The sequence below is a fragment of the Carassius gibelio genome, chromosome B1 (assembly GCF_023724105.1).
Source record: "Carassius gibelio isolate Cgi1373 ecotype wild population from Czech Republic chromosome B1, carGib1.2-hapl.c, whole genome shotgun sequence".
Lineage (NCBI taxonomy): Eukaryota > Metazoa > Chordata > Actinopteri > Cypriniformes > Cyprinidae > Carassius > Carassius gibelio.
Genome location: NC_068396.1, coordinates 25,244,597 through 25,257,412, shown reverse-complemented (window position 1 = coordinate 25,257,412; position 12,816 = coordinate 25,244,597). Strand labels below are relative to the sequence as shown.

At 37.8% G+C, this 12,816-nt stretch overlaps 2 protein-coding genes across 2 annotated transcripts; one reads left to right on the top strand and one right to left on the bottom strand.

The window, feature by feature from the left end:
• Positions 1-2,371: 2,371 nt before the first annotated feature.
• si:dkey-9i23.6 (uncharacterized) lies at positions 2,372-9,569 on the bottom strand. Its single transcript, XM_052545186.1, has 4 exons — positions 9,418-9,569; positions 7,974-8,981; positions 7,729-7,814; positions 2,372-4,389 (listed from the first exon to the last, which is right to left on the bottom strand). Exons 1-4 carry the CDS (start codon positions 9,436-9,438, stop codon positions 3,846-3,848), a joined length of 1,659 nt encoding a protein of 552 aa, XP_052401146.1. The 5' UTR covers positions 9,439-9,569; the 3' UTR covers positions 2,372-3,845.
• Positions 9,570-11,185: 1,616 nt separating this feature from the next.
• tmem187 (transmembrane protein 187) lies at positions 11,186-12,776 on the top strand. The gene has a single exon (XM_052547200.1). The coding sequence runs from the start codon at positions 11,291-11,293 to the stop codon at positions 12,059-12,061; it is 771 nt and encodes a 256-aa protein (XP_052403160.1). The 5' UTR covers positions 11,186-11,290; the 3' UTR covers positions 12,062-12,776.
• The last annotated feature ends 40 nt before the right edge of the window (positions 12,777-12,816 follow it).

Sequence of the window (12,816 nt, the reverse complement as noted above, 5' to 3'; positions counted from 1 at the left end):
CCAAGATGCATGATGACTTAATGACGTATCTCCAGATGTTCGAGACCGGGGCCACACAAGAGGCATGTCCCAGGAGGAATGGGCACGAATTGTGGCCCCACTGCTAACGGGAGAGGCTCAACGAGCATATTTTGCGCTTCCCCCGGAACAAAGCGCTTCCTACGTGGAGTTATGGAAGGAGATCCTGGGCCGGATGGGGCTATCACCAATCAGCGCCGCCAACATCTTGGAGTACAACGTCCGCACACCACCAGAGGCTTTGCGACACGCCATCGAGGAAGAGGTATAGGAGATGCTGAGCTTAGGGGTAATTGAAACAGCCCATGGTCCAGCCCCATCGTCATGGTTCCAAACCCCGACGGCACCCTCTGCTTCTGTAACGACTTCCGCCGCCTTAACAAAATCTCCGAATTTGACTGCTACCCAATGCCCCGTGTCGATGAGTTGTTGGACGTTGCCGGTTCATCTGGACCCTCGACCTCACCAAGGGCTACTGGCAGGTCACCTTGACGGAACAGGCCAAACCGAATACGGCCTTCTCTACCCCTAATGACCACTGGCAGTACCGAGTCCTTCCCTTCGGCCTACACGTGGCCCTGGCCACCTTCCAACAACTGATGGACATCCTCCTACGGCAGCACTAAGCGTATGCGGCAGCCTACCTTGATGATGTCATTAATTCGGGGACTTGGGAGGACCATCTCGAGCGGCTGCAGAGGGTGCTGTTGGAACCACGCCGGGCCGGCCTGAACGCCAACCCTCGGAAGTGTCATCTGGCCCTTGCCGAAGCTAAGTACCTGGGGTACCAGGTGGGTCGCTGCCTCATTAGACCGCAAGAGAAGAAGGTGGCAGCTATTCTTTCTGCGCCGCGGCCCACCTCCAAGATGCAGGTATGGGCCTTTTTGGGGTTGGCGGGGTACTACTGCTGCTTTATCCCTAACTTCTACTCCTTAGCGTCTCCCCTGACAGACCTGACCAGAAAGGGGCAGCCGGAGAAGGTCCCGTGGACCCCCGAGACAGAAGCGGCATTACACCGGATAAAGTCAGCCCTTACGACAGGGCCCCGACTTCAACCGCCCCTTCTTGCTGCAGACGGACGCATCCGACACCGGGTTGGGAGCTGTCCTGTCGCAGGGCCACAACGGTGAGGAACACCCGGTGATCTACATAAGCCGAAAGCTGACCCCCGCGGAAGAACTGTATTCCATGGTGGAGAGGGAAGCATTGGCCGTCAAGTGGGCAATCCTGGAGCTCAGGTATTACCTCCTCCGGAACAACGGTATTCCACGGTGTCCTGAGCTGTCGTCAGGACATGTGTCACCCCCACCCCCCAAGCGTCATACTGTTCCTATGGAGAAGCGGGGAGATTGGGGGAGGGCGGGGAGTGGACCCTGACAGACCTGTGAAAGCTGCCCAAATCCGGGAGAGTCCATCGGCATTGGCGTTGGCCGTTCCCCGAAGGGTAAATTTTATTAAGGGAAGGGTGGTGAAAAGGCGTTGGTGTTAGGCGGTTACCTGCATCCTCGAGTCGTGTCCTTCTTCACCCCACCACAATAGATAATTCTTTTTTTTTTCATTAAATGTAAGTAATCCTATATGTTATGGCAACCAATTGACTCCACAAATATAGTGATACCAGTAAATTTTGACCTTGTGGACATTTTTAGGTCCCCGAAGAGGAAACAGGTTTACACATCTTACAGAATTATGTTTTCCATTATGGTGAAATTAGCATTGTTTCTAATAAGTGAGTTGAAATATTGTAACTGTATAGTGTTGGATTTTTCTTGTGCATCAGCAAAAAGCATTTTTGTGTATTTGTTTTAGAGATTGATTTGTCAATAAATTTAGAGGGTTTACTATTTTGTGTTTTTGCTTTGATTGTAACAAGGTTATTAAGAGGTTATTATTATTATTTAATATACTAAATTTAAACTTTTTTGCCAGAGATATATGACATTGAAGTATATTTTAGTTCACATTAATTGCTTATTCAGAAGTTCAAATCACATATAAAATATACTAAATTCCCACTTAAGTGGTTCAAAAGTTCAACTAAATGCAACTTTAAATTGTAATGTATGTTATATATATTAATATATTATATTGTAATATTGATATATATTAATTACAAATAATATGCATTTATGTGGTCAAAACATTACATTTAATTCACACTTGAGTGTATTGTTAACTGACATTAAAGTGTATTTTAGTTCACATTAATTGCATGTCAATACATAAATAGTACACTTTAAGCATATTTTAAAGACACTAGAAGCAATTAGGAACATATAATTGTACATACAAAGATGTACTAAAAAGTGCCACATAAGTCCCGCTTGAGTTGTTGAAAAAAATCACTCAAAAGTTAAACTTATTGCATTTAATATTACTTTAAAATGTGATACATTTGAAATTAATTACAAATACAATGTACTTAAGCGGCGAAAATAAAATACTTAATTAGCATTTATGTGTGTTATTTTAAAGTATATTATTTCCACAATAAGTACACTTTATAAAAGTATACTTAGGTGCACTTCTTTTTCACAAGGGTAGTGATTGATAAACACCAGTTAATCATGTTTAACAATTGAATCATATAAAACACATGGAGTAAATGGTTATATTTTAACTGAGATAACTTGCTGTAGTTCTCTAAATGTTTGACAATTAAAACATTTTAGCTGTGTGGACTATAAATATAGTTCAGTAAAGGTTGAGCCAACTAAAAAATAACAATTCAGATAACACTTTTAAGTCAGAAAATTACTGAACATAGGCTAACATTTCTGTGGAACTAAATGATTAGTTGAAACAGCTTGGATAGTCATCCAGTAATACTTGAATACAATATTTCATTAGATAGAATTCTCATAAGCACAAAACTGAATTCAGGGAAGAACTCAAGCGAAAACACATTTTGATACATGTTGGTGATTTACAATTCAATACAATTCATTAGTGGAATCTAAAGACAGCAAAAGATACACACATGATATAACATAATAATATGACATGGGATTTTGCATAATTGCATAATAATAACGACTATAAAAATATTTACTGTGCTGTACAGTTCATCAGCAGTGGTATATTGACAGCAAATCATTACATTAATGACTGAATTATGTGAAAAAGGTTAGTTCTTTCTAGCAAATGAATTATCCACTGTAATGTCCCCCATCTTTTGCACACCAGTAATTTTCCAGTCTTTACAGTCGAGGTATCTTTTAATCTAACAAGGAAGTATAAAACTAGGCACACTATTAATACAATGATCACATGAACAGATGTAATAGATTTTATGTAATATGGTCTTTCTCGGTTTGTAGATTGCTTTGGGTTTCATAGACTAATGACTTTACTGACCTGACAAATGCAGAGGATAGATGTGGTATGATCAGGAGTGGTATGGACGTGATGGTAAATGCAGAGGAGGATATGTGGAAAAGGGAATGCTGTTACGTGTTGGAGATGCGCTGACAGGACATTCATTCAGTATTACCTGGGGAATCTTGTAGAATATGCCACTCAACTTTTCTGTTTTTACTAGAAAACGAGTGAAAAAAAATATCATGCTTATTGCTTTCATGCATTAAATTCATACCAACTCTCCTCAGCTTCTTCTTACCTTTTTTTTTTTTTTTTTTTGCTTTTTAGGTGGTCGGTGGTGTCTCTTTTTGCTAAGACGAATTCGACTCTTAAGGGCAGAATTGTCCAGCAACTCAAATGACTGAGAGAGAGAATTTATTTTGCCATTTATTCCACTTATTAAGATAAAATAAAGCTAAAACAAAAACAGTCTCTCATATATTAACACAAAATTCCAGTTACTTTCACTACAGAAAATGTACAAAAGTGTTCCCCACCTTGACTGTTGATAAGTCCAGCGGATCTGATGCTTTTCTTTTCATTAACGGTAAGTCATTTTTGGGAATAATATACATATTCACACTGTTATTGACGTCATCTGATTTGTTTGACTCACAAGTAATTTTTTGTCTTGCATTGTTTGTTAGCAGTGCCTTAGGTATAGCAAATATGTTTGCATCCAATTCCACTTGTTTTACATCAAAGTCACTGTTCAATTTTGCTACACTGTTCTCTTGATTGACCTTCATGTCCTCTGACTGGTCCACCTCTCGTGTCTTCATGTCCTCTGACTGGTCCTGCTCTGCTATTGGAGGAGGAACATCGAGCTGAATGTCCTTTTCTGGTTGGAGAACATCATTTGTCATGATCATTTGTGACTGATCACTAGTGTCTTTCTCAATTGGACTTTCTTTGATGGGCAAGTAACTGAGCCATTCGCTGCCTGTGAATATTTCTTCCATTAAGTTGATCGGTTCAAGATTGAGTTTGAAGTCTTTTAGGGTAAATCTTCTGCTCGGAAAGACAAGAAATATTAGATCAATATAATAAGTCAACTGAATCTGAAGCACAGTTTTTATGGTTTTACCGTAAAAAAAAAAAAAAATTATTTCCTAAATGTATTATTTGTAAATTCAAACTTTTTTTCCCTCAAAGTATGATACATTTATTTTAATCAAAGGGATACTCCACCCCAAAATGAAAATGTTGTCATTAATCATGTCATCTCATGTTGTTCCATGGCGCGGCTGACACAAAAGAGCATTTTCATCCAGAATATCTAAAATTGTGTTCCGAAGACGAACAAAGCTTTTATGGGTTTGGAACAACATGAGAGTAAGTGGTTTATGACAAAATTTTCATTTTGGGGTGGAGTATCCCTTTAACAATGCACTTAGTGTGCAACCTGAGAAATCACCAGAGGCTACGGCCCCGTCCACACGGAGACGGAGCTTACCCCAATCCGATCTTTTTTTTCCTCGTCTCAAGAAATATCCGCATAATGATGTAGTATACATGCCAGACCAGTATGTGGCGCTGTAATTCTGCCACAGAGATACACTAAAAACAGAGAAGAAGACTTGGACTATGCTCATAAACCTTGCGCGTGGAACACAAACGAACATGGAACAATACATTTATTAATCAGTGTTAATGTTAGTTAATAAAAAGACAATCGTTCAGTGTTTGTTCATGCTTTTGTTCCTGTATTGTTACGTAGAGGTGTCTGAATAGGGGGGAGACATGGGCTGATGACGTCATCGTTTCAGAAAATATACGGATTAGCCGTCGAAACGAAAACGCAAAGACGGCGTTTTCAAATTTATCCACTCTGGGACCCGGTTTCAAAAAATAGCGGTTTCACCTGATGAAAACGCTGGATCCATGTGGACAAAATGCCTATCCAATAAAAAATTTGTGCGTATACACAGAAACGCGTCTCCGTGTGGACGGCGCCTACATATTTCCCTCGTTAATCCCCTGAAAGATCATTGCCGTTCGTTAATATGGAGGAATTTTGTAATAAAATTTCCTGAAAATAACTTGCACAGTGTGATATATTTCCTCAGTTGTGTACTTACAATATCTCAAAAGTCTCCAAAGATTTTTTTATTTCAGAGAAATTCCGATTTTAAATAACTGGCCGTCCCGGAAAAGAAATGTCGCCTCTCAGTGACGCAATGTCCGCTCTATACTTTGTTTCTGGTGTAGACCATGTGATGTTCCACCACACCGGAAAATCACATGGTCAAATGCGGAAGTGGTGGTTATGTTATAGCCGCGCGTATGGTTTGGTTTTCGTTGTTATGCATCACGATTACTCTTTGGCGAGTATTGAAGTGCCAGTAAAACGTAAGCGTCCATATTCGGATACACGCAGACTGTGTGACAAACGGAGGAATAAAACCAGGGTAAATATCGGCCAGGCGTTTACGAGATGGAGAGAGCTGCGCGAAAATCTTGGACTTGACAGAGACTCTGCTCTCGCGAGTGTATTGATAGACAGGTAAGCAAATCAATCATTTATTTTGTTATTGTACAAGTAACATAATAGTTACAGTAAAGATGATTTTTAATAGATATGAATTACACCACATGCCTGTACATTCTGTCACTGTAGCATTTTTTTATCAATAACGTTACCTGTGAGAAAATAACATAACGTGGCAAATGGACTGTTTCAGTTTCAATAATAGCACTTATAAACAAAGTTATATTGCTCTTTGTACTAAGGTAAGGATTTTTATCAAGTGCGGTGACCGAGATTATGGCAGTACAATTAAATACAATCGGATATGTGTTGTTAAAAATATATTTAGTCATTTGTTTGCAAATATTCGTTCAAATTTACTTTTAGAACGATTGGTTTGAGCACATTAAACAACACGGTATTAACCATAAACACGTAACACTGCACAACATTAACCCAACAAATAATTTAACAAATAGCTGTAAGTTGTAACGGGATAATATATGTAATGGAGGCCAGTGAGTAGTGTTGTGCCTCCTTGTTAGTGCGTCCGCCTCCCATGCCGAAAACCCAGGTTTGAGCCCCACATGGAGCGAGTGTGAGGAGCATCAGAGAGGACCCGGGAGAGAGGGGTATTACATAAAATAATACGATCAGATATACAGGTAATACAAAAACTTATAAATTTCCTCATCTGTGATCATGATTCGTTTATCCAATTTAGATACATTGCTATGGTGAAAACGCATTAAAAACGACATCTCCCATCGTCACCTGCTTCATAGCGTCATCAAGCTTTGCCTTTGTTATTGTTGGAAATGTGCCCTCTTGTGGTCAATTACAAAAATCACATATTGCAGCTTTAAAGAGCAGGAGAAACAGATTTCAGTAACACTTTATTTTAAGAGTCCTTGTTACAAGTTACATACTATTACAATAACAATAAATTATGCATAATTGTATGCAAGTAACCAAAAGTCAAACCCTTACCCTAACGATGTAGTATATGTAGTTAATTAATAACCCTTTACTCAGTACTTAAATGTATAATTACTTACACTGTAACAAGTACACCTTAAAATGAAGTTTAACCCAGCTTTCTATTACAATGTGCATGTTTGTGTTTGATTTGTTCTGTCACTTCAGATAAAAGGAATGTCACAGAACTAGAAATAAGGGCTCTGATTCATAACTAGGTTGACTAGGCAATGCTACAATCAAGGAAGTGTTGTAGATTTTGTAAAACCAAGTTTCAAGTGGAAACACGTAAAAGGTAATATGCATATGCCAAAAAGAAATGTCTATATAGTCTATATAATTTTGCTGTTTCTCTTCTGAAATGTATAATTGTTCTATCAAAAGTATTTCTCCATAATCTAAAAATGTGGTTTGCAGTTTTGTTGTCATAAACTAAACCTAAATCTATTCAGCATCGTTTTAGTTAATTGAAATGAATATGAAATTAAATACTAAATAAAAGTAAAGCTATTTACAAATATTTTGGTTGCACTTTATTTTACAGTACGTGTACTTGCAATGTAAGAAATGTCTAAGAAAATACATATAAGATTAAGGTTAGGTCTAGGATAGGTTCTGGGTTAGTACCTAATTTTACCCAGTTATATGGCTATGTACTAATAATCCAGTTATATGCCTATGTAATAATGCCTATGTACTAAAAATGTACTAATAATCCTAGGGTGTACATTTGGAACAGAACTGTAACATTCCATAAATGTTTTTAAGAAAAATGACAAGAGCACAAAATGACTCAAACTTAAACAAAATTAAAATAAAACGAGAATTAAAATGAACAAATACCATAACAGTATAGAAATAATACTGACATAACACTAATGGTTGTGTTAAGCATGTCCCACCTTTCTAAGAAAACATATTTCCCCATTTTCGGTGGAAGTGGTGGTGGAATATCTTGAGCCTCGACTTCCACCTCCAAGGAATTCAGCTGCAAGGTCAATTATTGGGATTAGGTTTGAAAAACTTCCCAATGAAAAGTGCAATAGTTAAATATGAACTAAAAAAGTTAATTATAAGTCACAACATTGATTTACGTTCATTCTTAGTGTAAGAGATCTGTCATAGAAGTATGAGGAAGTAAACATACGTTTTGTCCTTCTTCCATACTGTCTTGGGTGCTCCCTCTGCCATTGTGCTCACAATAATTTTTATCTTTAAGCTTTTCCATCAGTTTTTTAGTAAGAATCTTCATTTTGTTTTTCACTCCTTTCTTTTGCGTTTTGGTGAGCGAGTTGTCATGTTCCACATTTCCGATGCTCATGCCTGAATGAACCTGTCCCAAAATCTTAGCAGCTTTGCTGAAGCTTTCGGCTGGCATTGCGTTTGCAAAATCTTCATACTTTTCATATTCCCATAGGTTTGAAATACTTGGAGCTGAGAGGGGTCTCTCTTCCTTTACTGGATTAAAGGATTTACTGGATTCCTGGGTTACTGGATCTGAAGTGGACCTTGTTGTCTTGCTTGTAACATTCACAGCTGTTTGATGGGTTAGAACCCTGCTCGTATCCATACTGACATACTGTTTTGAAGAACCACAACAAGGTTCATCTAGTGGTTCTTGCTTCAACCGCACCTGTGCAGAGTCCACTTTATCTGAGGACACAGAGAGGTAAGATGTGTCTTCAGATGTTTCTTGAGATTGATTGTTAGGCAATAATGAAGCTCCATCCACATGCTTTTCCATCTCTTTGCTCTTTTTGTCCTCCAAAGGCTCACTTTCTTTTCGCTGATGACTTAATTTTGCCACCTGAGTTTCTATGGACAAAGAGACAGGGAATAAACTCTTCCTCTCCCATTTAGGAAACGCATCTGGAAGCTCTTTGACCTTTTCAACAGCTTCATTTCCATCTTCTGTTTCAGAACTCCTAGTTGGTTGCTCCTCATCTTCATCAGACCCGACCGTGCTATCTTTCCTGTCTTCTTCATTTTGTATTCCTTCTTCAGTCTCCAGATAATGGTAAAACATACTTTTACAGGCGGTATCTGGGTTTAATTTAACATTGTCTGTTTTGGGATGTTTGTGTTTTAGATTAAGTTTTGCCAACATAGACTGCAGTCGTGGAATATCATTCCGCAGACCGTTTCTCACATCGCTCTGCATGAAAAGAGACATGTTATGTTCTTATAATATTACGTTATGGCATTATTATGGCATTTATGACATAGTTTATGGCATTAAGCACTTTCACTGAACAGTTCTTATAAATATACCTTTTTTATTAACATTTTGATAATCTAAAGAAACATTTTCTACTATAACAAACTTTATGTGCAACAGAAAGATTCCATGAGTGTTAAAGGTTCCATTGATGCCAAACAAACCTTTACTTTTAAGAGAGTTTTAGTACTTGTAGTACTACCTTGTATTATTTATTTTTTTCAATATTTGTGACATCCCATATTTACATCCCATATATATTATATATCATACAAATCTTATCATATTTGATCCTTTTGTGCTATTTAAAAACTTAAATGTTTTTTTTTGCAAATGAATCTTATCTATTACATCATGCATTTATTTTTCATACCTTTGCTGTTTGTTCCTCCATAGTCTCTCATTTCATTCATCCTTCAAGTTATATCCAGCATTGCTTCATCAGTCTGAAGTGTATTAAACCTTATGGTCTCTTTTCTTCAAACCAATCAATAGCACACACAAAGCAATTGTGCAATCTGTGTGAAGCAGCTTGTGCTTTTGTCTCTCAGTCACTGCCTTCTTCCTTTTATAGTCTAGCATTTCTGTACTGCCTTAACCTGTTTTCTAAATTGTATCTCACGTTACACCTTTTTTTAACCTTGAATATACACAGCATTAAATATTAAGTCTACATTAAATAGCTTGGTGCTTATATCATTAAATAGATTAGCATTAAAGTGTTTATATTAAAATATGCAGCTGCAAGGAAACTGTCAAATATTAACTCAATAAAACCTGCCCATAGTTTAAACACAATGGGAATGTGTCATAACACTATTATTTTTCATAGATTCAAGCATTCTGGGTCAGTACCTAATTTTACCCAGTTAAATGCCTATGTACTAATAATCCAGTTATATGCCTATGTAATAATGCCTGTACTAAAAATGTACTAATAAACCTAGGGTGTACATTTGGAACAGGACTGTAACATTCCATAAATATGTTTAAGAAAAATGACATGAGCACAAAACGACTCAAACTTAAACTAAAATTAAAATAAAACGAGAATTAAAATGAACACTCAGAAATTCCACTCAGTAGATTCCAGTTTGTACCATAAACAGAAAACCAGGAAACATCTCTTTGAGAAAAAAAAACATAGAGAATTCAAGACAAGGAATGCCAAAGAAACCTGTTGTCATTGCAGGAGGACTGGCCAGCTAGAAGAAAGTGTATTGGTCAAGACAAACTTGACAAACAAGAATGTCTGCAGAATTCCTTCTGGGAATTTACATTTAATCTTTGGACTACAATCTTGATCGTAAATTAACTCTAATGACTCATGTGTATGCTTTTATATATAAACACATATCTCAGCACACATTCACAGATAGATATGTGTTCATATACACATCCACTCATCCACAGTGAAAACATGTTTACACTGCTTACTGTATACTGTGCTGTAAATAGTATCCTGTCGATTTCAACCAGTCATAATAGCACAAGTATATTTGTAGCAATAGCCAACAATACATTGTATGGGTCAAAATTATTTACTTTTTTTAATAAAAAATCTTTAGGATATGAAATAAAGCTCATGTTCCATGACAATATTTTGTATATTTCCTACCGTAAATATATAAAAACATAATTTTTAAAGTAATATGCATTGCTAAGAACTTATTTTATTTATTTATTTTTGTGCAACTTCAGATGCCAGATTTTTAAATAGTTATATCGCATCCAAATCCATTCATGTTTGTTTATTCAGCTTTCATATGATGTATAAATCTCAGTTGTTGTTGTTTTTTTTTTTTTTTTTTATTAAAAATTAAAAATTATTCCAAATGTATATTCCAGTTCCAAACCTGCTCCAACAAACGAGCCATGAAGTTTTCCAGTAAGCCTGAAAGACCTGATTGTAGTAGGACTTTTTGTAGTTTTCCAGTAAACCTAAAGGACTGGGTGTTTTAGATGCTTAACAGGAACTGAGTTTTGCAACTCTGGGCTATTCCATATACGGGAAATATGCTCACTGTACACATATAGCCTTTATACATACTGCATTATAAAAAAACTAGCATGAGCAGAATGGTTGAACAGAATTCCCAGCTTCGTCATAACCAATGAAAGACTAGAGTGGTCGTCACGTGATCTAGAATCCGGAAAACAACCACTGTTTTGTACTCTGTACACAACATTCCACGCGATTTGCTACTGTCCGTTTGAACCGGACTGTCTATTTTTTTTATTAGGAAATGGCAATGTCAGCGCTCGTCCACGTTCTCATACCCTTCCTGCTTTGCATTGCGCTTGCAAACACTCACATTTTCGACAAAGTTTTGGTGGATGTCACGTATGATCACTATGCGGAAAAGAAAGTCGACAGCCTTCCTGCTTTCTTGTCCATGCCGTTTAACTGTCTGATAAACTTGGGATACATATTATTAGGTATCTACTGGATCTTTCAACCGATGTCAGACAATAGAGACACCTGTGCAGCCGTCTACACCAAAGACGTGTTCGCGCTCATGGCAGTGGCCTATGGACCGGTGCAGTGGGTCCGCTTGGCCACATTGCGGCGCGCGCCCTCTGTTTTGGACCAGTGGTTCACTTTACCTATTTTTGCGTGGGTGCTGGTGTGGTGTCGTGTCGTTGACAAAGGCTGGTCGTCCCGTTACGCCTTGATGGTGGAATCGTGCTCTGTCCTCAGCTACGGACTGGCGCTCTTTCACGACCGGGGGTTTGAAGTAGCCCTGGGTGGTCACATCGCCTTCGCCGTGTTCAAAGGCGCCCGAGCGCAGGTGAAGCTCGGAGACACTGCGTCCATGCGCTACCTCTGCTTGGCCCTGCTGTCCTGCGCTGGTTTCGTGGCTCTCAAGCTTCTGGATCATTCTCTTGCACAGTACTGGGTGTTTCAAAATCTAACTGGACATTTCTGGTCCAAAGTTTGCGACATTCTCCAGTTTCATTACAGCTTTTGTTTTCTCACTCGCCTTAGTGAAAATACACACAAGCGCTCCTCATAAATGCACATACATTCATTCAGTTGAATAAGGCAATGAACATAACATGTACGAAGATAAAATTATGTCACTGACATGTTCTCATTCTAACAATTAATGTGATCAAAGATTTGAAAAATCGAAAATTAATTTGATGCTCTTCTCTGTTCAGTTTTATGTTCATAACAGTGTCATAACTTTGTAATTAATAGATTAAGGAAAAATGCCGAATATGTGAAATACTTGGATTTCATCTCTTAGAATACAGTATTATCAAATCAATATAGGCCTACTGTGTGTGTGTGTGTGTGTGTGTGTGTGTATGCAAACTCACTATTTCAGGCATTTAATTGTGTGCGTGTGTGTGTGTGTGTGTGTTCGTGTACTGTATGTGTAATGGTATGGTTTAAGAGCACACAAATGTGTATAATGACATGGGTACAAAATGGTGTTTTATGAAATTCAAAAATTGCCAGTAGACGGGGTAGATTTAGGTGTAGGGTGATGGTAAATACAGTTTGTATAAAAGCCATTATGCCTATGGAGAGTAAGATGTGTGTGTGTTTAGTTACAAATTTAGTTACAAATTTAATGTGAGTGTATGGACTTTATGATGTCATATCCTAAGCTTCATTCTCAGGTTTTTCAATTTAAAGATGAATACAAAATGAATGTATAGTTATGGACAGCCTGGCATATGTGCCTTAACTTGACACATTAAAGCAAAACATTTTCATAATTTTTTATTAGCTACATGTCTGCCTTTACTGAAATCTCTG

Coding starts and splice junctions, on each gene's coding strand:
- si:dkey-9i23.6 (XM_052545186.1), bottom strand. CDS start 9,438: ATGGAGGAACAAACAGCAAAG. Junction 7,815..7,973: donor GTATGGAAGAAGGACAAAAC/GTATGTTTACTT, acceptor TTGACCTTGCAG/CTGAATTCCTTGGAGGTGGA. Junction 4,390..7,728: donor AAATATGTTTTCTTAGAAAG/GTGGGACATGCT, acceptor CTTTCCGAGCAG/AAGATTTACCCTAAAAGACT.
- tmem187 (XM_052547200.1), top strand. CDS start 11,291: ATGGCAATGTCAGCGCTCGTCCACGTTCTCATACCCTTCCTGCTTTGC.